Source organism: Equus quagga, chromosome 4 (assembly GCF_021613505.1).
Source record: "Equus quagga isolate Etosha38 chromosome 4, UCLA_HA_Equagga_1.0, whole genome shotgun sequence".
NCBI lineage: Eukaryota > Metazoa > Chordata > Mammalia > Perissodactyla > Equidae > Equus > Equus quagga.
Window position 1 is genome coordinate 67,532,160 of NC_060270.1, and position 24,844 is coordinate 67,557,003.

The 24,844-nt window shown below is 41.0% G+C and overlaps 1 protein-coding gene across 1 annotated transcript in view; it reads right to left on the reverse strand.

Annotated features, from left to right (window-relative positions):
- Positions 1-24,844, reverse strand: part of CNTNAP5 (contactin associated protein family member 5) — a 765,902-nt gene that overhangs the window by 360,288 nt on the left and 380,770 nt on the right. The window contains exon 8 of the mRNA XM_046657745.1: positions 8,380-8,644. Coding sequence (XP_046513701.1) covers positions 8,380-8,644 — 265 coding nt within the window. The remainder of the gene's footprint in view (positions 1-8,379; positions 8,645-24,844) is intronic.

Here is a 24,844-nt window from a genome sequence, read left to right on the forward strand (position 1 = left end):
TTCGTCTGTCCCCCTTTGTCCTCTGCGACTCAGGCATCCTAAGCCACCTGTGAGCCACCAAAGCCACCACTTCTAGATCTCCTCCTTTTTCTCTCCTCTGATTGTATTATCCTCTCCTTCCATCTTTGTTTGGCGAAGTTCTATTCATTCTTCAAAACCAAGCTGTGTTGCCCTGCCCCTAGGAAGTCTTCCTTTTCTCACCCATCCTGGTACCTTTCCTCTGTGCTCCCCCAGTATCCTAAGCATGTGCCCTATTGCACTATAAAGGCCTCAATATCATCCCTTCCAAGAGTGCCTATGAGCTCCTGGAGGGCGACGCCTCCAGTCTCTGGTTTGAGTGTAGTCCCAACAGAGAAGACACATCAAACGCTTCCTGAATTAAATGTAGGCAAGGTGATTATATAACAGAATTATTAAAGTAGAAATAGGAAAGGGCAAAGGAAGTGATAGCAAGTTTGACTATTAGATTATTCTGCTGTAATAATAAAAATCTAGCTCCCTCAGTTCCTCTTTTGAGTGAGCAGTGAAGAAGAAAGAGTAAATGATTCCTTCATCATTAACTCAGACCTGAAAAAGCTGCAGATGCCCCAAAGATCACTGTTTTGGTAACCATTCCCAACCTTTGCTTGACATCTTGAAGCCGAGGCAATTGCATTTCTCAGTTTCCCATAAAATGGAATTCCTTATCACATTTCTGTCTTCTGAAACTCGAACTCTGTGCTCAGCCAGACAGCTTGTTGTGACAGTCATGGCCCCATTGCTATCTATTTATTTGCCCTCGCTAATGGGATTTTTCTTGTTAACACCATCTTAGCTAAAACACAGAGGCATTAATGACAGCTTACTTGAAGCAGAGGATGAAGTTCATGAAGTCATCATGTTTATTTGAAGTGCAGATGGTGGCTAGATACAAATGACTTGTATGAAAAAGGGTAATATTGGGGGAGTGGGTCTGTTAATTGCAGGGCTGTAGCCTAAAACCATCTTGCCACAAGTATTAATCAGGGTGCACACCTTTATCCTGCATGATGCAGCTCTTCCAGCCATCTTCCCACCTCCGGGAGCTCCATTGGCCTTTATCTAATTAGTACTTCCCCTAAGTATAACTTATTCCTGGGTTTGACACATTTTGCAACATATAATTGTTGTATGAATGTTAAAAATAAATATAACTCTTCTTTCACTGTTAAAACTATATCCTTCAGAAATGTTTTGGACATCAATTCTACTAGTTCATTCAATCAGACAGTTGCTCATACATGCGGCAAACAGCTATGAGGACCTGTTATAAGCAAGGTATTATACTAGGTCTTGGGCAAATAGTGATGAGCAAGGCAGACAGTGTTCTTATTCCCATGGACTCTTACATTCTAGTGATGAGAAAAGCATTGAACAAACAATTATATAGACATGTGATTACTATACATTGTCATAGGCTGAATTTTGCTCCCCTCAAAATTCATATGCTGAAGTCCTAATGCCCAGTACCTGAGAAAGTATCTGTATTTGGAGATAGGGCCTTTAAATAAGTAATTAAGGTAAAATGAGGTCAACGAGTGGGCCCATATCCAATATGACTGGCGTCCTTACCAGAGGAGGTTATTAGGACACGGATGGACACAGAGGGAAGACCATATGAAGACATAGGGAGAAAGTGGGCATCTGTAAACCAAGAGAAAGGCCCTCAGAAGAAATCAACCTTGCTGGCATCTTGATCTTGAACTTCTAGCCTCAAGAACTACCAGAAAGCAAATTTCTCTTAAGTCACCTAATCTGTGGTATTTTGTGATGGCAGTCCTAGCAAACTAATACATACATACATATATACACATCCTTAGGGCCAACGCTACAAAGGAGAAGAACTAGAAGACTGGATAAGGGGCATCTGGCCTACTTTGGGAAGGTTTTTCGAGAAAATATAAGTTGAGGTAAATTCTAAAAGATAAGTAGGAGGGTGTTTACCACAGCTCTAGGATGACGTTTAATTTAAACATAGTCAATGTTAAATAATCGTCAGTTAAACATCCATTATGGCTGCTGATCAAAGTTTATGTTGCTAGGATTTCATTGTATCTTTGGCTAGAGAAAGAACAAGTTAGTCACAGAAGTCTACTAAGTATAGAAAATTAATGACTGATTAGAATGAATTGCTTAATTGGTGAATAAACATTCTTCTCTAACTTTTACTTTTGAAGGAGCTATACAAATACTAAAAAATTATAAGGTGGTAGAGCAAATATGATGAACACTATCGCTGGCACCTAGGAATTCAATGAGATGAGCTAAGATCGGCTCTTTAACAAGCCATTTGCCTCCACTGAAAACTTTTCCATGGCATCTTGTTAATTTCTAGATCTTTGCTAGTCATGTTTCCTTTTGCGCAGGAATACCATTTTGTGCCTGGTCATTGGCTTTCACCTTCTGTCTTTCCAGCTTATAATCATTTAGCCGTGCCCAGATTCCAGGTTGAGATCTCTCAATTTGAAGACTTCCTCCTCTATCTTCTGGATTCCATTTACTCTTGCTGAAGTTCATTCCTTAATCCGGAAAATGCCACAGAATTTGATGCCTCTAGTGATATCAAGGCAGTATCCTGTGCAGCTGAAAAGCTCTGGATATTCTTTAGTGAAAAACCAAAAGTAGTCTCTCTGCCCTTTGACCTTACTGGTGCTTGTTCTACTTTCTGCAGTGACATAAACATACAAAAACCCTCATCTGTGAGACAGCCTCTCGGGCATCTGAAGACCCTTATCATGTCTCTGTCTTGTTTTCTCTCCACATGAAATAGCTTCAGTACCTACAACTGTTCCTTTATTAATGTGGTTTGAAGACCCTAAATATTCTGATAACCCCCTTAGCAACACACACACACATATCACACAAAGTATTCTGGCATGATTTAAAGACAGTTACCAAAAAAACAACTTCTCAGACATGGGTCTTTAGCTCCTAACTCTATACAGGTCACTGAGAGTCATATCCATGACCTTGCTGGGACATACAAGCATTTCATTCACAAAAATTATTGTATGAAAGAGGCCAAGTTCACCTCTTTTACTCCACAAAATGCACCACAATTTTGGGATTTGAGATACATAACTTCTGGCAGGGCGCTTGGCTTTGCATACACCCAATCAAGGCCACTTACCCCATTTTCTAAAGAAGACTATGAGGTTGACGATTTCCTTGAACATAATAGGGGAGAGATTTGACCTGCTATTTTCCTTCAAGTACTCATGTAAAGGGCTAGAAGGGACTTCAGTAATTCTAGACCAAGTCTTTCCTTAAGCAAAAGAGGACAATGAGATCTAGTAGAACAAGACATACCCACATCCTGCATCTATGCAGAACACGTCTAGACTGGAGCCCTGAGCACTATAGCCTGAGTTTAGGCTCATTGCCCAGACTCGTTCCTGAGTGGGAGTTGACATTTTGAGAAGCGGTGCAGTAGGAAAAAAGACTTCAAATTTTAGTGACAGAAGCCCCTAGACCTCTTTCTTCTTATTCTTATTCCTAGCATTCTCCCATCAAAAAAATAAAAATAACATTGAAATGTCAGCTCACTTTCAAAATAATTATAGTGGTGCCAGCTTTTTCTTTAGTTTATTTAATGTTTCACATAAAATCCAGAACACTCTGCCCTAATTCTCCACAGAAACAAACCAGATGGTCTCCTTTACGTTTATGCAATTTCCTGTATTCTTAGTAATAATTCAGATCGGTTTGGACAATACCAGTCTCCACTCCAAGCTTCTCTGTAAGAGTCTTTAAGACGACAGCCATTTTCTTCATTAAAAAATAGAACATGGTTTCCATTGCTCAACAAACAAGTGTGGCCTTGAGAGATAGAGTGGTTCCCATGACACATGGGATCTCGTGAGAAGTGGGGGAGAATTGAGAGCTTGAGATACATAAGGTAGACAATCTAGATGTCTGTTCATTTATTTGAGATTAGGATTTCCTAAATGACTGTTCTGATTCCTGAAGAGGAAATGTCAAGGCTCACTGTGCAGCAGGACCCCTTGAAGGTGTTCTCTCTGTTCCCGTTCAGCCTCTAGATTCCCAGCTGGGGTCTGGGGCACAGGGGTGATTAGAATGGGAAACCTGTACAACACATGGCAAAGTCTTTGAAAGCAGATAGAGTCTTGCTAGTACCTCATTTCACTTAGTACCTTTAGTGCTTAGATGATAATCGGCACAGAGCATTAAAAAAGGTCTGGAAAGAGTATGTCACATATATTCAGTGAATGTTGGTGTCTGTGTGTTGACCTATAGCTATGCGTGTTTTACTTTATAATATATAGGCAATCTTAGCTAAAGTGGACCAGAAGTCTATATGGACAGTGACTCACCACCTATGTCAATCCCACCTCACTCAAGAATCTGTCAGTAATAGGGCCACCAAGCAAAACGTTTAGAAAAGACCCAACTTTAGATCCCAAATAGCCTATTTTCCTTAATAGCCTCTTGTACATCTGTCTGCAGATCTTGCGTTGAAAGCAGAGATTCTTTACATTTGAATTATTTAAACAACTGACTGTATAAAACAATGAATGTGGGTGGCAGCAATATCCAGTGTGAAGAGCGTGAACTTGGGAATCTAAAGGAAAGGCCTGAGGTGGTTGACCATCTTGGTCACTTTAACTTAATTTCTGATTCTCACTTTCCTCTTATGCAGTTGCTATAATAATAACCATTTCACAAGTTTCATGAGTTTTTTCCAGCAGCATTCTACAACAAGGTCCTAGCACAAGGCCTGACCTGAAAAAGAAATGAAATGATGTTGATTCTTCTCTAACGTCACTTACAGTGAAATGATGCCCTCAACTTTTCCTCATATCCACATGTATAAGGCTTTCAAGAACGGAGTTGGAAAAAATAGAAAATAAAGAAAAATACAAGGAAGGGATTACACTGTTGTCCTTCATCTTCCTGAAGATTCATCCTATAATGAGTGAATTCAGATGCCTTCTATTTTGAGGATGTATTTAGTTTTCAGTTCTCTCCCTGATCGCAATGCCAAAAGCTCAAAATAACACCCCCCAAAAGCTATGCACACTGTACGAAGCTCCGAAAACTGGAGTGAATGTGCTAGGCGTCTATGTGCCTCCCTTTCCACAGAGTTACCTTCTCTTTCAGATCTAGGACATGAGAACACATAAACTAGTCTCAAATCTTTAAATATCTGGATTCACCGTCCCATTAATAAAATGTGGTGCTATTTTCTGTTTTCTGTGATGTACCATGTAACAAGGGTAGCCCCACTGGCCCTGAAAAATTATTGGGACAAGGGTCATTACTTTCAAGTTTCTCATATGACATTTTCATTTCTTATAGAGCCAATATGATCTCAAGTACTTTGAAAACAAGCTTCCTCAGAAATGTAAAGGAGGAGAAAACTGTTTTTGTTTATTTCCTTTTTGCTTATTTTCCTGTCTTTTTTTTCCCCCAGGTAGAAAACTGCCAGAAGATACAGAGCTTTGATCCAGTCAAAGAAAAATGGAAGAAGTCACACTTTCCAAAATTCAGGAAATTCATCTTGGGGAAAGAATCAAGCAAGAGTTTTCTGAGGCAGACTTCAGGAACTCAGTCAGCACATTTTTAGAACTTCATTTTACTTGTTTCACTTTTTGAGAGACAGATCTGGAACAACTGATAATTTTTTCTCCTTCTGTAGCTGGGTAACATGGCAGCTTTTACCAGCCTCTCTCAGTCATAAATGCATTTTAATGGACTGACATGTGCTTAATAATACAGGCAGCACCTGGATGCTTCAGAGCAAAGTGCCACCAGGGCCTGTACTATATTAAAACTGCATTTTTGACCTGAGGCCTACAAGTCTCGCTGCTCAAACATCTCACCATTAGCGAAAAACAGCCCAGTGCCAGCACACATTTTTCTCCTTCAAATAAGGAGAATTGAGGTTTAACTTTCACAACTCTGAACATAAAAAATATTATGTTTCTAAGTGATTAACTCACCTCCATTACTGGAAATCTCATACATTTTCTAAAAGTCCTGTGATTGCACAAATTCACTTTTATGACTCTACAGAGCAAGGCCCCTTCTAGCTATGCATCTTGAGTCAGGATGAAAGGAAAGGAAATTTGCTAAATAGCTTCTCAACACTGTGCTAAAGATTTTAGATACACTATCTCATTTAATTGTCATCATAGTTTTGTGATGTTAAGGATTTAAGAACTTTTTAGAATTTTTTAAGAATTTCTTTTCATCTCATGTTATAAATAGACTCTAAGACAGTGCCCAGTGATCCGTGTCTCCTTATATACGCATCCCTGTATAATCCCCTTGGCTTGAGCAAGGGCTAAGCTCATTTTCTTGTTTCTAATGAACAGAATATGGCAAAAGTGATGGGATTAGACTTTTGGTATTACGTTATAAAAGGACGGTGGCTTTTGTCTCGGCTGTTCTTCCTCACTCTCTCTTGGCTCACTGCCTCTAGGGTAAGGGTGCTGTCATTTCGTGAGGCCGCCTTCTGCAGAGGCCATGGGGATAAGCTTGGAAGAGGATCTTTGGAGACCTGCCAACAGTGTCATGAGTCAAGTTGGAAGCAGACCTACCCCCAGTTGAACCTTGAGATGACTATAGCCCCTGCCAACAACTTGATTGCAGCCTCAGGAGAGACCTTGAGCCAGAATCACCCAGCCAAGGAGCCCCTGGATCCCTGACCCACAGAAACTGACACATAAGACATGTTGTTTTCAGCTGCCAAATTTTAGTATAATTTGTTATGCAGCTATAGATAACTAACACACTCTCATTTCCATGTGAGACAAAGTTAAGAAGTTTGTCCAGAACCACTCCACTAACAGTAAGGAGAAGAGGTTCCTTTGAATCCATCTATCTGACTCCCAGCCCCGGGCCCTCCTGCTGCTCCAGAGAGTCCACAGGCCTTTTTCTTCACTTATTGCATTTGAGGCTCTCCTAAAGTCTGACCTTAAGTTATATCTTTTCCTATTTAACTCAATTTTCTCTAATTTATTTGGATAAGAAAACTCATAGTATAGTAGGGGGAAAAAGACATTTAAATTAAAGAAAAATGCTGTGTCATCCGCGATGGATATTGGCCCCGTGAGCACAGAGAAGGGGTCTCACTCAGGCTGCAGAGCCAGGGAGGCTTCTCAAAGGACTGGTTCACCTGAAGCAGGCCTCAGCCCCCTGTCCAGTGCCTGGCACATGATTTGACCTTAATATGTACTTGTCAACTAAGTGAGCACACTGCTTCTGGAAGGACAGGGGACATTAGTAAGATAAATGGAGAAGGAGGGAGAAATTTCCACTGTTCTATGTTGAAGAAACAGCAGATGGAAAAACCAGAATATTGAAAGATATAACTTGTTCACAGATCTGTTCTGTATTGCTGTATTTTAGAATCTATACTATATTGCTACAAAAGTGCGGTCTTTCCAAACTTCAGCTATTTGAAGACCATTTATAAAAGTTTTGCCATACCCAGATGTCATATGTACTAGTATTTACTTAATATCTTAAATATATATTTAGGGACCGGTCCGGTGGCACAGTGGTTAAGTGCACACGTTCTACTTTGGTGGCCCCGGGTTCGCCAGTTTGGATCCCAGGTGCAGACCATGGCACTGCTCATCAAGCCATGCTGTGGCAGGCGTCCCACATATAAAGTAGAGGAAGATGGGCATGGATGTTAGCTCAGGGCCAGTCTTCCTCAGCAAAAAGAAGAGGATTGGCAGATGTTAGCTCAGGGCTGAGTTTCCTCAAAATAAATGAATAAATAAATAAATATATTTAAAGAATTTATTTTTAAACTGACTAATATTTATACTTGAAATAGAATTTGGGGGCTCTAAAAAGTGCCATGGTGGTGTGGTATTCAGGGAAACTATAGGCTTTGGCATCAGATAAATTCAGAATGAAATCATAATTCCATCGGGTATCACCATGTGATTTTGGAAGATACTTAGCCTCCATGACTCTTCATTTCCTCATCTATAAAGTGGAAAATCCTACTTTCCATGAATAAGCATGTGAAGATTCCATATACCATATGTCTTCTCTGGAAAGAACCCAGCAACGTGGGCTGTAAGTGGACTATATTATGCTAAATAGTGTTGAATAGGAGTTGTTGTTCTCACTTCTCAGATGAGACTGCTGAGGGGCAAAGAAATTAAGGAACTTTCCAAAGGTTACAGAGTTAGATCTGAATTTAGTGTTTTTTCTAATAATGAAAAGTAATGTTGCCTTTTCAGACTTGGAGTAAATTTTTGAATACTGGGTCATTCCGCATCCCTGGGAGCTGGATTCTCTATGTTTCGGGCAGAAGCTCAAACATCTGTTGACTTGGCTGAACAAGAACCCGACCTAGAAGGTGTCGGCAGACAGTACCTGTGAGGATTTCAGCCGCACGTTCTGTCACTTTCTGAATCACGAGTCTCAGGGTTCCTCCCTCCAGGCTTAGCAGCAGGGTCCCCGAGCCCTCAGACAGCTCTGTGGACAGAAGCAGACCATCCTTGTTCCATGTTCGAAACTGGAAGCTCACTGAGACCCCATCAATTTGAGGGGTGCCGGGCAGCAGCAAATAACTGCTGCTGGAGTTGACAAATGTGATGGGAACAATTTGTGGTTCGGAGCAGGAAAAAGTGACATTGCCCTGGAAAACAATAAAAATCAAACATATAAAAGCCATTTTTTATTCTGCAATCTGACAGCTGATATAAACAACCACCTGGAGCTGACCTTAATTTCAAGATCATTCCACATTCAGCTGCAAGATCTTAAAGGGAAAAATATGTCAGCTTTGTTCAGATATACCGCACGATTGTTTCTGGTTCCTGTTTTAAGGATCATAGTGTTATCTGCAAAGAGAACCATCAAAGACCCTGGGGAGGGAGGGATGCTGGGAAGCATCAACATTTTCTAGGGAACCAAAGATATAAAAATAATTACATTCATTCATTGAATGAATATGTCCTGCAAGTCAACTATATGCCATGCACTGAAATAACTTTTAAAGTGATACACACGAAAAAACTTTGTTACAATGTGAAATGTGCTAAAAGAGAGAGAGAGACACCAGCTTCCATGCAAGCCTTGCAGAAGAAATAGCTAAACAAGCAAAGGTTTCACAAGGTGGGTGATGCTTTCCTGGAAAGAAGTAGGGAAGGAAAGGAGTGATCGTGCCCTGGCTAGCCTTTTCAGCAAAAGTCACTACGCATGCAAAGGCTCAGAGAAATTAGCACAATGGCATCCTTGGGGAATTACAGGGATCTTGTCATTTCTGAACATCAAGTGGGGCAGAGAGTTCCAGGGACCACGAAGGAGATGAGGCTAGAAAGATGAGTGAGGCAGAGTTTAAAAGCCCTTTCATGCTTGCTGAAGTTAGCATTCAAACTTAGAAGCAGTAAAGTGACATTGGCCAGATTTTTCTTTGTTTTTTCTTTTTTGCTTGAAGACGATTAACCCTGAGCTCACATCTGTGCCAATCTTCCTCTATTTTGTATGTGGGTCACTGCCACAGCATGGCTGATGAGTGGTGTAGGTCCACGCCCAGGATCTGAAACCAGGAACCCAAGCCCCTGAAACATAATGCATCAAACTCAACCACAGGAACACCGGGCTGGCCCCCAGATTTTTAGTTTATTAACACTATTTTCAGTAACATGGGGGGTGGATGAGAGAATTAGAAGTGAGGAATGTTAAGTGTGCATAGATTAGAACCAGAAAGAATAAGAAAATTATTCTTTGCGTAAGTCATGGAAAAACTGGTCCAAGTTTCTTGCAGAATGGCTAGAGTAAGGCTCTACATCAGGAGGTTAACAGGGAAAGAAAGAAATGTGTACATGTGCCCAACTGAGCCATATGCTAGAGCCACTTCTAGATGAATAAAGAAAAAGCCTGAAACACCTTAGAAATTGTGAATAGGTGTTATATTATTGAAGCCACTTGGAATTTTTATCCATAACCAACCACATCCTATTTTCTATCCCTATCATTTGTCTCTCTGGACTCCAAACTAACCATATCCTCATCTAAATAGTCGTAGATACATCAGGTTCCCTCTAAGTTTTTCCTTTCAAGGCCACTGAATGGCTGCCTTTGCATGATGCTGTGGCTCAGCTTTTAGAGTCACTCCTACAGCCAGCACCACTTATACAAAAAAGAGAGGGATTTCTGAAAGGGCAACAACCTGGCTTGATCTACTGCATGAATCCAACTTCCCACTGGGGTGGCCAGGTAGTGGGTCAGATACCTAGCACTACTTTCAGTCCTAGACAGGTTAATCACTCAGCTCCTGAAACTTCCTAGTCTGGAAAAACATCCCTAGGTCTCAACCATGTCGTTTCTGATAATCTTGTATTTCTGAAAACAAGTAGCAGTCCCCAAACAAACTTCTACCAATAGTACATTGCTGATGATTCACCCGTAAAGCACCCTGCCGTGAGCATATTCTTGCATTAGTCATTTGTTCTAGTTGTTTAGACATTTTCTTCTCTTTAGGCTAGATCCCAAGAAGTTAATTAATGTGTCAAAGGGCAAGGTCCTTGATACACATCAAGAAATTGCCTACAGTTTACAATGCTCCGTGCTGCCTGGCAGTAGGCTAAGCATTTATACACATATCTCATGCATTCTGCACAATAACACTGCATCTATTTAAATAATGCACAGACTAGGCTTAGGGCAGTAAGCTGTTTAACAAAAGCCATGTGCCTCCTTAGCAGTGACAATGGGAGGCAAACCTATGTTAGTCTGACATGGAAGACTTTTTACTTTTAGCCACCATTTCTGATACCTTCCTCCTCTGCACTGAGTACCACCAATTAAAAAAAAACACCAACTTGCTCATGATATCCTACTGTTGCTTTAACTTGCATTTTTTGATTTCTGATGGGTTTCCTTTCAAGAATGAAAATATTCTCACTGATGGCAAATTAGTTGAGACAAGGCTGTCTTCTGGAAGAAGCAAAATCACGAATGCTCCTACACAAAGTTGGGAGACAACAGTAACTTTTCTTCCCTTTTTCATTTCCTGAGTTCAGTATCACCTCCTCTGGTAACAGATTTGCCAGAGCAAAGCTGTCCCAAAGTTGGAGGCTGTGTAGAAGGGAAAATGGTTGGGAGATGGAAGGCAGAAGTGTACAAGGTTATAAAAATGCCCCTTCCCCCTACTGATTTAAAATCCACTGTTTAGCTCAATCCAAGCCATTTTCTGAGTGTTCTCTGGATGAACAGTCATGGAAGGTGGGCCTCAGCACAGTGGGAGTCTAGGGGAGCTGAGCTTCTCCCCTTATTTGATCAGTTCACTCACATCTGACAAGAGTCTGGGAGCTCCCTTCCTGAAGTGAGAAGAACTTCAAATAAATACTCCAGGGATTCTCACTGGTTAAGGTAAGGCCAACACTGCTCAGCAGAGAGCAGAAAAACTCTGAAATACATGGAGGTATGTACTCTCTCTTTGGATGGTTTTCCTTGTTCATTGAACGCCATGTTCCTCCACTCCCTAACCCACATTCCCTTCACACTGTCCTCTGTTGTCCTTGCACCCAGACAGCTGTCTGAGCTGCCCAAAATGTCTCCATTTATGGAGCACACCTCTGCTATGTTCTCCAATGTTTAGTCCAAGGGCAAGTAGGACAGAAGAGATGGGAGCGGGTGGGAAATGCCTTCTACACCAAACCTGACCCACCTCTCCTGGGGAATGCAAGTGTTTCCACCTCTGCTCCCCAACATGCAGCTGCTGCTTTGCCACTCTGCTTATGCTCCCATCTCAGCTGTACTTGCTGCCCACAGAAAGGCCACAGCATTGAGGAACATTAATACTCACTCCCATGCGCTAAAGTAGGGAGAAAGAAGAAAAATTAGCTAAATGAAAAAGCACTACTTTTGAAATCAACATGGACTATTTAATCTTTTCCAATAATGCCATTTGTGACTTCAGCATCCTTCTCAAGACAGCATTTGAGGGAGTCCCCACCAATGATGTAGAAACAGCATGCAAGACGACAATTTACTTTAGAATAGTGTCAAAATGTAGTGGCAAAAAGTTGACAGACTATATTCTACCCTATATATCTTCTTGATCTATTAATTCAACTTTCATCCCATCCCCCACAAGAAGGGAGCTCCATTCCTCAGACTCTCTCTATTCTCCACTGTACATTTATTTCATTAGAAACTTCAACATCCATTCAAGATTTCTCAAGCATTGTAAAACAATGTGCTAAGAATAGAGGTTTATGAGTTATATACATAAATGTGATCCTGATCCTTTGCATTCTACAGTCATTAAATGTTCATTTTGACTGCAGTTGGTACAAAGTGTGCCATGACCCAGGGGTGCCCTGTGATCAAATCTCCCAGGTAAATCATGGATGATGGATGAGAATGAAAAAAGTCAATATCACTGCCATGGGTCCCTTTTTCCCCCTCTATATCTTACAAAACCTTCAACGTCTTTCACTGTCCAAAAAGAAGATCACTCTACAGTGAAGAGACCAAAACCTTGATATCTGATGTGACCCTTTGTGGTCTGACTGATGCTGCTGGTCAAGGTTTTGATGAGGCCTCCTCAAGACAACAATTGCTAGTACCCCTAGCCGAGACCTCCCTTTGTCCCCAAATGGTAGTTCTTAGTGACCTGTGACGTCACACTAATACATGCCCTTCCTTCTCCAAAAGATGAGGTATTCAGAAGTGCTGATCTAAAAATAGAGAACCTAGTTGTCCCTTTGGAGACCCCCAAACAATGTTCACTTTCCTTCTCTGGGATCCACCATGGGCTTTCTCTGCAGTCTCAAAACACAGAAATTCTCATCCCACTTTTCTCAGACAAGAGTTTGATTCAAAGGACCAAACTTTGAATCTCTAAAGATCTATTCACAGACCATCTTAGAGAGACATCCCGTAACTATGGAAAAACACTTTGTTTTCTACTATAAATTACAAGAGCTTATACTGTCCCCTATTTGACTCATGAAGTTTGATGTCCACCTAAGGATGGTTAGGACCTTGAAACACAAGAGCAAAATTTGTTTCAGGAGAGGAAACAAACCCTTTTCATTGATTCATCCTCCCCAAGGAGGCCTGTCCTTCAGAAGGCAGAGAAAAACTCCTATTTCATCAACTGCTATGAAAGAGCAGTACATGAGGTCATACACAAAGGAAGTCTGTCCTAATCTGGAGGGTTACAAAGGCTTCCTTAGGGAGGTAACATTGGAACTGAGATTTTATAGAAGAGCAGGAGTAGCTAATTGGAGAGTGAGAAGTGTTATCTGGGCAAGAGAGGAAAAGCATTTGCTAAGGCCAGAAGCCGGAAGATAAGCTGCGTATTCAAGAACTTGGCAGAGGGTCAGCTGACTGCAGTTGAGAAGCCCGCACAATAGCAGGCAAGATGAAGGGGGAAAGGCAGAAAGGGATGCAAGCATGCAAGGCTTCAGACCATGTCAAGGTTCTAGAACTTCATCCCATAGGAAAAAGAGAATTGAAAAGAGTGAAGATGTAGAGACTAGTATATACTGCCATATTGTGCTTCAGATGCAACCCTCTGGGGGTGTAGTTAGGGAGTAGAGAGTGTATTTTGTCCCAAAAAGAGTGGCCACGGGTCACGCTTCAGGCAGCTATTGTAGCAATATAGATAACAACAGTTAAGGGCTTGTGGAGGGCTCTATCTAGAATGGCAAAGGAGATAGAGGGAGAAAAGTAAACATATTTTGCGGCAAAATTGATAAGAGGTGTTGTGCAGGGTGAAGGGGCAGAAAGATCAGGCATAGCTTCTACTCTCCTCAGCTTATTCAAGGAGTTTCACACAGGAAAGAGCACAGATGGCCCTTAACTGCTGATAGATTGCCTCTTGCCTTGGCTGTCATCCACCCTCACTAGAGTGTGAAGACACATTGACAGCAAAGAGAAGTCCTTAAGCTCACTAATCTGACCGATTTGCATGGTTATTATGGTAAACTGTCCCCTAAACACACTTCCCACATTTGTCCCTAAACCAGGAGTGATGTCTTCAGGCTTCTGCATCTACCCTCATACTCCCTCCCTCCAAGTTGAGCCCATGCCTGAGGCCTTTCCAGACCCTCCCAGCCCAAGGTGGCTGCCTCCTCAACTGGCTTTCAATGGTTTGTGTTACTATACCATTTATTCATATGTCCACACATTTGTCATATTCTTATACTGCCTTGTGATAATTAGCTACTCTTCTGGTATAGGCTTTACATAATAATACATTTGTAATTGAATATAGAGCATGTTGCTTTGAATCTGAGAAGAAAGGGAAACTGTTGAATTATGTAGAACTGGATTCTTATCATGAATATTTACTGGCAAAACCATATATTCTCTCTGATCCTTAACTTTTTGCTACTATAGTTAAGAAAATAATGGTAGTAAGTTGACCTAGGATCAAACAAGAATATGGGCAATGTCTAGCCTTGTTTCTAACTACTTGTTTTTCTGCTTTCCCAGGTCTGCCACTTTTTTGGGTCACTTAAGTCAAGTCACTTCTGTAGCCTTAGTTTCTTGTTTTGTAACCTGAGGTTGTTGGACTGGATGTTTCTAAGGTTGCCACCAGTTCCCACGTTCTTTTGGTATCTGAGATGGAACAGTCCTATCCTTTCATCTATCTTCTCTTTGGATGGGATAGGCAACATCTGAATGATTTATATTGTTTGCATGAGAAGTACAACCAAGTATTTACATTTTGAAAGACTTTTCTTTATAATGATTCAAGGCATAAGGAAGTAAACCGAGGGCTTTTCCTTATCAATTCCTTTCTAACTGCAGGGAAGAGAGCAAAAATCTCCATAGATGATGATAAAATATTTTTTTAAAAAGTAAGTAAGCTGAAGATGATACTGTTTCATATTTTTATAAATAAGCCCAATTTTTAAAACATGCTTACCAGGGTATAAAAACCAATCAGCTGACTATCCCTCCTTCTGCCCTCTGTTCCTAAAACACTTTATAAAGAGAATGCTAGGGTGATGCTGAACTGTACCAGAAATTACAGTGGTTAAAACTTTCTTGGAGATAACAAAATGCGAGAAATTATATGTAAGTTGCTTAGCTGGGTGCTGGTCCAAGGTCTGAGCAATGAAAATTAGAAGAAAACAAAGAGAGAGAATACAGGTTCTGACAGCAGCCTCTTTTCAAACATATCCAAATCATTCTGCCACCAAATCAGAAGTTTGTCAAATGCTGACGGAAAGCCAATAAAATCCATCCAGCTAAAAACTTTCCTCCACGGTGAAGGGGCTCATCAAAAAGGGGATCTTATAGCATAATTACCATGGTCTCCTGATTACTTATGGGTGAGGAGTATCTGACAGAGAATTCGGTACCATTTAAGTCTTTGCCATGTGACTACAGAATGAATCAGATGAATTGTCACAAACAGGGCTTGTCATACAGAGGGACCAACTTCAGAGGATGCTATTCTGCTTATAGACATAATGGAGAAAACACCATCATGGTCTAAATGTGAGTATATGGTAGATGGAACACACTGAAATGTATTGAACAATGAGCTAATGGTCTCTGTGTTTGTCAAACATTCCTAAACATGGAAACCATCACCACTTCTTCATTGGCCACTGGGTATTTTAGCAAGGCCTCAGATAGTGCAAGGCAAAAATGCTATAATTTACTAGGCTAGAATAAGGAGCTAGCGGAATTGAGAAGAAAGACATTAACCAATGGCTTAATTTGCGCCGATTTCGCAGCTTTGTGATCGAACATAATCCTTTGCTTATTTTAGCTGAGGTCATAGATGCCTGTGATAAACTTTAGATCTTAGGAGCCAAAACTAATTGTGCCTGAATTTCTACTTAGGTGTTGCCTTTGCCTTATCTCTCTGGTAAGGAATCTACCCTCTTTTGAGACTGTTACTTACTTGAAGACCTTGTGTTGGCTGCGTAGACCATAGGATAAGGTTAAAAGGGGCCATCATTGATGAATTGTTCATAGGTATTCCTCATTTGTGGACATTTCCCCCAGTCAAACTTTGGGTAGTGATGATAGCCACCATCTTTTTGGAGTTATCTTGTTTTGGCAAGTGCATTCCTCTGGATTCATTTCACTATCCAAAGACATCTATTACTGCCTGTGATAGTGATTCAAGACATTTAGCTATTTTGTGGAAGACACCAGAAAGTTATCTTCTGCTCTGCTTTAAATGACAATCTGAAAATAAATAAGTTATAAATAAAAGGCACATAAGGAGCATGCAAGGTCAGTGGCCTCTAACTCATTTTCAATTAGTCCATTTGCCACCACTCCCTGACTCTCTTCTCCTATGACTTCACTTCACCCACCAAAAACTGCTCACCAGCTGAGCAATAAGACCCTGATCTGGGCTAGAGTCACCTGGGAAGATCAGGACAGGGATAAAACAACTGTCAGGCACTTGCCTGAGGAACTATTGGCCGTCAGGGTGTGTAATGGAACTGATGCAATTGGGATGCTAAAACCTTGGTCCTTGGCAGATGGTCAGATTGGCTCTCCAAGGGATACAGGGAACTGTTCCAGGGCCCTGAGCCTCCTGACAGCTAACAGGCTCATGGCAGGAGCATGTGAAGTCATAGTTCACTCTCCCAAATGGGGCAAGCTCAGCCCCTCACTGTGCCTCTGTTGGGGGATGGGGAGGTGATGGAGAATGACATTAGGTGGAAGAGTGGCATGAATCAGAAATTCATCTGAAGGATCTGGAACTGAGGACCTCTGGCACCCATGGCACTCAGCTGTCTCTTTTCTGAGAACAACTCTGTCTACCCCCACAGGAAAAAAGGAAGAAAAAAAAAGGATTCAAAGAGTAGATCACTATTTGTCAGTTGAAAAAGGACCTGAGCTCATATATTGGGGTAGGCTGGGAATAGACCTTGACTAAAGGTAAGATTAGTCTAAATCCAGTCTGGGGACTAAGGCAGAAGCTGGAGCAAAGGACTGCAGAGGTGAGTGAGGGATGTGGAGGATGGTGGCTCATCTCCTCCCACCGGGACTCCTCAAATGTTGTAACAACCAAGTCTTGGCAGATCCCTTCCTTGGGGCTTGAGTAGAGATGATGTCAGGTATGGCTGTCCTGCTGCACCAGAAAACCAATTTTTAAGACCTCAAAGGAATACAGCAGACCCAGCTTGAAGTTCTGCTTACCTTGACTGGTTTTAGAGTTTCTTAAATGTGCCATTTCCAAGGGTTGTATTACTGTGCTGAGCTGTTATTTACAAAGCATTTTTTATTGTGGGTGTTTGTTTTGTTTTTAATCATCATCCAGACATCACAACACCCTGCTGAGTAAAAAATAAAGCCAGTAGTTCAAGGCTGAGTTTCAATCATGAGGCATCAAACAAAGCCAATCAAGCATTTATAAGCCAGGGAAAAAATGATCTTGATTCAATCTAATTTGTGGGGAAAGATTTCAAAGCCAGTTCTTGATTTTCCAAATGACTACAACCATTTCTAATTTGATTTGTCTGAAAACTCCCAGGACTGACTGGCATGCTATCAGTAAATGTAGGAGAAATGCTGGCCTGTGAGCTAAACTATCTTCCTGATTCTCAAACTCAGAGGGAGCAGGGGAACAATGAAGGATCTTTTCGTGTTTGGGGACAGATAGTCTCCTTCAATCTTTTATTCAGCAGATATTGATTAAGCAGTTCATGTTGGCCAGGCTCAGTCCTAGTGTCAAGGACACAGCCCAGGAGACAGTCAGGCAGAGATCTTGCCCACCTGGGACTTGCATTGTGTTGGGATGAGGGACAGAGCATATCATCACAGCTGTGATTAAGTGCCATGAGGGAGAAGTCTATGTTGCTGAGACAGCATGTAACAGAGCTTCATGATTTGAAGTTTGGAGGATGAGTAGGAGGGAGTGGGGCTGGAAATGGGATTGGGGCAAAGGATGAGAAAGCAGAGGAGGACAACCACCGGGAAGAAGGGCACGATGCAGTTTTGGAATTTAAGGGACACAAGATGATTGGCCTTAGCCTACACAGTCAACATTTTGTTTCTGCCAAAAGAAACTTTCAGGGATAGAGATCATCTTCCTTGGGGTTTCATTTGAGGGGTATCCATGAGAGAATTGTCTTAAATATTAGAAGAAACACCCCACTTATGGCTGAGAGCCTGCACAGGCTAGCTGGTGGTCCCTGACACAACCTTGTCCTCTGGCTTTCCACAAACTGGCTACCTATAGGCACCAGGAAACAGGGACCCACTGAGTGCCACATACTGCCTTTGGCCTCAGAGAATCTCTTGACATTGCCTTTCTTTTGCATGCCCCCCTCCGCCTAAACCTACTGGCTCCTAATTTCAGCTCCTTGGCTATAGATTCAGGCTACTTGCCTGTGTGCCTCTGTTTCTGGCCCTGTATTTGGTGCTTATTCCCTGTGCATCGAAGATGAACACTTTCACCTGAGTTTTGGCTTTTGCAAACAGTGATGACTTTTACCTAGAGAAGAAACCCAGAGGAGGTCCTTGGGAGTTGGAGGGTGGAAGAGAATGAAAAGCAGGCCCATGATTAAACTAATAACCTCTTGGTTTTAAGGAAGAAGACAAAGCTGTAACTCTATCCTGAATATCCTTTAATTTCTGTTTCCAAATATTCTGTAGAACTATTTAGAAATGTAAATCAGAAAGCTTAAGAATATTAATAATCCTTTTTGATACTTTACTTTCACTTCTAGAATCTGTTTTCAGGAAATAATCTGAAATTGGACCAAGATTTATACACTAAGCATTATTACTTATAATAATACAAACCTAAGCCTAAAATTAAATAGTTAAGTAAATTATGTTGCATCTATATGACATATTATTTTGCCACCTCTAGTTGCAATGCTTATGTTAAGCATGAAAATTGCTTATAATATTAAATGAAGTGAAGAGAATACAAATTTACACATATGAATCAGATAAAATACATCTATATAGATATGTAGGTATAGACTAATTTGCTAAATAATGGCTCTTTCTGAGTGGAATTATGGTGACTTTTATTTACATAATTTTTTCTCTATTTCCAATTTATTTAAAATGGAGAGTTATAACTTTTATAATGGAAGTTTTAGCTAAAGCATTTCCAAGTATTATTTTATTTAAATGTTTTCACGACAACAATATTCAGCGTCAGTAATTGCTATCAAGGGCATTAGGGTGGATCATTAAGAGAAAGAAATAATAGCAGTTAATCCAAGAAGAGGTAGAAGCAGCTGGATATAAAACCCAACGACTACTATTTTTCAAATGGTTTCCACTCCTGAATAATTTCAGAATTGCTTGTCCCTTCTTCTGCAATCTTTGGTCATGTGGCTATTTCACTCGAGTAGGCAAAGTTAGAGAGACATTATGGTAGTAAGGCCAGAGGAAGCTTGTGTGTGTGTGCATGTGTGTTTAATTTTTCCTTTTGAGTAAACTTTCTTGTCCCACAAACAAAGCAACGTCCACTTGACATGCAAGCATATGATGCTTCTTTAGACTAAATTCACTTTAGTGTGGAACAAATGTTCTTAGCTCTGAAAATATAATATGAGCTTCTTAGATCCTGAGTAGAGACCAGGAAAGTAGCAAGTGTGTGTGAAGGGCAAGTACCACCAATTGGCCTGGAAAGTTAAGCACATGTACAGCTCTATAATGAGTGCACTATACAAATCAGCTTCTCAAATTGATCAATAATGATTTATAAAATGAGAAGAAACATATCTAAGTGTTTTCCTAATAAAAGTAATAAGAAACAGAGGTTGGGGCCAGCCCAGTTGTGCAGCGGTTGAGTTTGTACACTCCGCTTCAGTGGCCTGGGGTTTGCCGGTTCGGATCCTGGGTGTGGACCTATACACCACTTATCAAGCCATGTTGTGACAGGTGTCCGACATATAAAATAGAGGAAGATGGGCATGGATGTTGGCTCAAGGCTAATCTTCCTCAAAAAAAAAAAAAGTAGTAAAAAATAGAGGCTGAAACTGGACTACTTATATTTGGGGTGATAGATACTCTAGATTAACACTGTGAAACAGAAATGTAATGTCAGCCACACATGTAATTTAAAATCTTCTGGTAGCCATATTAAAATAAAGTAAAATAAAAGAGATTAACTTAATTTTAGTTTGAATATTGGGTTATTTAACTCAATACATACAAATATTATTTAAACATGCAATCAATATTAAAATCACAGAGTTGTTTTTTTTTTTTTTACCTTCCTAGCACATCTTAATTTGATCTAGCCATATTTCAAATGCTCAGTAGCCACACATGGCTAGTGGCTACCATATTGGACAGTACAAGTCTAGAGCCTCTCTATGATGGTAATAGTAGAATTGGGCTTTCCTACTTTGATACTGAAATAGAAACTGTTTCACTTCTTACATGAGAGCTCATATATGGATATTATTGTTCAAGGATAATTTGGCAGAGATCCCTAGTTGCCTTCTCAAAATCCATTCTCCTTGCTTTTCTAGGTAGTGGAACTCCAGTTTATTTGAGGCAGCAATATGCTCAACTGAGTGACTACACTTCCCCACTTCCCCTGCAGAAGTGTGTGGCCAGATGACTAATCAGGCCTGTGAGGCAGTGTGGCAGGAGCGCTGGGTGGGGCTTCCTCGAAGGCTCCTTAAAGGGAGCTGGCTCAGCTGGCAAGCATGCTCCTTTTACCTCCCCTTTTTCCTCTTTTCTGCAGCTTTGCATGTGGATACGACACCTCAAGTTCAAGAAGCTTAGTGAGACCAACAGGATGGAAGCCGCAGAGTAAAAATGACCAACCAGAAGGATGGAAGGACCAGGGTCGCTAACAATTTCATGGGGCTGCCAGTCCCTATGTTTTTGTGAGAGGAGGGTTTTATAGAAAGCTGATGCAAGCACTTTCAGAGGTCTTCAGATAACAAAATCTTAACTGGTTGTTATGGGTTGAATTGTTTCCCCAAAATTCCTATGTTGAAGTCCTAACCCCCAGTACCTCGGAATGGGGCTGTATTTGAAGCTAGGGCCTTTAAAGAGGTGATCAAGTTAAAATGAAGCCATTAGAGAGGACTCACTTCCAGACGTCCAGGGCCTCTCCTTTTTAACCTAGATTTTAAAAGGAAGGAAACAGATTAGACGTTGTGCTAGTTACCTATTTCTGAGTTTCAGCTCCAAAGCCACCCTTCTTTGTCCTGCTTTTGAGAGCAGAGTGGAAGCCTGTAAACATTTCTCGTTTGTCAAGGGCCAGATGTTAAGATGTGTGAGTAGAGGGCATTAGAGGACCACTGCAGGGTGGTGGCATTTGGAAGACACTTCTTTGGAACCTGAGAACCCCTGGCCACTGAAATGGAGCACGTGAATGTCGCCACTACACAACCAGGCCAACCCCTAGCTAACAGCTTTTTATATCAGATTTTTCCTCTTCTAACAACCTGGACCTTGACAGATAAATGTCTTTCAAATCTTGTGACAAAAGTGAAGAGTTTCTAAGAAGCCAGCCCAGCTGTTCCACATGGAACAAATTCAATATTAGGTCCCTGCTTATTCAGGATCCGGGTGATTCAACGAGGAACGTTTACATAAGATTATTAGGAATTTAAAACGACAGAGGAAGGGTTTAATTTTATCTACTATTCTCCTAATCTAAAATGTAATCTGGAGCCTTTGACTTGCTGTCCATGGATGGACTTCAGAGGCATCTATGTGCCCCAAAAATGTTATTCAGAATAAAATGTCTTCATAGTTTTCACTGTATTCTTAAAGGGATATGTGTCCTCTAAAGTACTGATAATCACGGATCTACAATCTTTAGCTTTGTACTTGTAGAAGGCTATTTACAGAACAGGATAGACACAGTCATGGGACTCTGGTCTTCATGGGGAGCATACAATGAGAAATATGAACAAAGTGAGGCAATAAAAATAATTATGACAATATTATCAGCTATTAGTGATCCAATGTCTATAATATCCCAGAAGTCACTGTGCATATGTAAAGTGGTTATTATTAGCTCTGCATTGTAGGTGAAGACACTGAAGCATGGAGAGGTTAAGTAATTTTGTCCAGATTCTATAGCTATTCTGTGGTAATGCTAGAATTTAATCCTACTGTCCTCAAAGATCATACTCTTCCTCAACTCATAGTGCCTTCATCTCTATACATTTCCTTACTATCACATTCAACAGTATGAGTGACACAGAAAAATACATTGTTTTTTGAAGTTCGTAAAATACATAGGGTGATAGGAAGAAAATCTTGCAAAGAACTGGACTAGAATAAAACATTGTTTCCCAGAAATACTATGTCCTCACATTAAGATTCTGCATATACCAGGCTCCTGCTTGGAACCCCTTCTTATCACCTTGAAATCGTCTGAGAGGTGTCTTTCTTCAAAGTCCATGTCAAGTTCCTGCACTTCCATGAAGTCTTTCTTAAATCTATACCCTGTAATTTCTACTCCTTAACTCTTGTAAACTCTGTTTGAGGTTTGCCAATAGTGTGCAGAGGCTGAGGGTGTGGCAGTTAGAAGTACTGTTGGCCTTGCAGGCTGGAGGGCAGGGGGTGTAGTCCAAGTAAGGAGGCAAGAAGCTGGAAAACCAGAATCACTGAGAGTAATTGAGGTGGTGAAAGAAACAAAAAGTGTAGGTCAAACCATAACGGCAAATGAGATGAGAAGAGGAGGCATGGCCATCAAAATGGTGGGCAGGAGAGTAAAAAGCACATATGAGGAGAAGCCCAAGGCAAGCGCCTCAGCTTTGAATTCTGAGTTCTGAAATGGTGACCCAGTGACCACTATGTGGATGCTGGGGGCAGAGAGATGTTTAAAGTTTCCCAACCACTGGAGGCAAGGATCATTTGCTGTGAACAGAGTAGATACTCAGTAGCTATATTTTGATAATGATGATAATTCAAGTGCCAAGTTGTATCACGTTGTATAAGTGTGAGGTTCACAACAAATAAAGCGTGCTGGACCCGAGAGTTCCAAAGGTGTTCTGAGGAGAAGGTGGGATCTGGAATGCACCTAGACAAGGCCAACAGATGTACCACATTCAACACTACTCCTTTCCCACACCCATGGTGGGTTCTTCTTATGGATCATAGCAGCTTCTTCTACCCAGTCTGCACTTGGTCCTGTGATTCTTCTTAGGACTGTGCTCCAGGAAGCCAGAGACGACCCACTGAAGTGGACACAGGCAGGGCAGGAACGCAGCAGGTTCCTAACTGTGGTTCCATTTTTGTAATTTTGAAACTTTCTAATTATTTTCTATATGGTCACTGCCTTAATGCTCCTAAGTGCCTCCTTGAAACCAAGGCTTGTCTGCCTGACTTCTAGCTCCCCCTGGCCTCCCCACAAGGCAGCAACTCAAGAGTCTGTGCTTGGCACAGCCTAGGGGCCCCAGGACCCTGCTCCACCTCTGAGAATCAGTTAAATATTTTGAATGTCACCCTGATTCAGCATCTAAACTGTACTTGTGAGTTGGGAGAAGGGCAGTTAGTTTGAGTCTAGGTCAGAAAAAAGGTGAGGAAGAAACACAGCTCAGCTGGTAGGGAAAAGCACGGAATGAAAAGGCCTGGAAGAGATATGCGTAGAGTGAACTCCAGAAACAGGGAATAGTCTCAGCCTGGCTAGAAAAGAGGAAGAACTGATGAGGAACTATAGGAAATAAAATTCTATATAGTGGGAGAGCTGAATTTGAAGGAGGCAAAATCCAAGCACAAAAATGTCCATTTGCCTTATAAGAATACAAGAGCCACTGATAGCCTAGGACTTAGTTTCTGGGGAGACAGTTAAGTTCTATGTAGGACTCTCAGCCATCTCCTAAAAACCCAAGAGGAAGAGCTTTGCAACCAGATGCTGGCAAATGGACATGCTGGGAGCCGCAGGGCCAGTTACAGCTCCTGCCGAGACCACATCCATCGAGGTGTCAGGGGAGTAGGCTCTTCCCAGACACTCCAGCCCCTGTTGCCACCTTTTTTCCTCTTGCCAAAAACAATGATTCTGCCCCAAAGCTTGTATTTTGCAGGATATACCCATGACAGATTTATTTGGCAATTAGCAAACTACATAGGGGACATTTCAGAAACACCTCATTGGTCTTCAATTCCCAGGTAAGCAGTGCTGTTCACGGATCTGTCCAACCTTGTATTTTTTTTTTACTTTGACATGAAAGTCATTCAAGGCCCCAGGAAAAAATAGATGTATAATAAAAATGAGTAAAAGCTGATGGTGTAGTGCTTTCTAGAGAGGAGAAAGAAGACTGTGAATGACACAGCCATTGATGATATATCATTGACTTTCCCTGGTCCTGAGCATAAAGCATCTTTTAGTATAAAGTGTGGATAGTAATGCCCGCCCCTGTCTGCCTCTCATAGATGTTTCAGGGACAGAGGAACTAATATGACCACAGGTCCATCTGTCATCCCTCCATTTACTGCCCTTCTGACATTAGCACCATGATTTGTGGCATTGTCTATCAGATAGCTCTCTGAAAAAGATCTCTTCAAATTAAGATGATATCATTGCTATTATTATTGAAAAAAAAACATAAAAAGAACAAGCTTAGTTCATTAGTTATAGTTTTGCATAGAAGAAAAACACCTGAGTTGATTTTAACTTTCATTTAGTCCCACTCTTTTAAAAAGCATTTGAATACTCAAATGACTGGAAAGCAAGAGGTGAAACCGGCAGGAGAAGCAGATTCCTTTGTGGGTGGGTGTGAAAGTTGGTATAGACTTTAAACAGGATGATTGAGTCAAAAATCCCTAATCTTTGACTCAATAATCTTCATTTATAGTCATATATTCTAAACTTCTGAAAATTACTTTTCCATTATATTTAGTATCTCAATATCATTTTTGGCAGTAAAAATTCAAAAACTCAAATTTTAACACAGTAAAATCT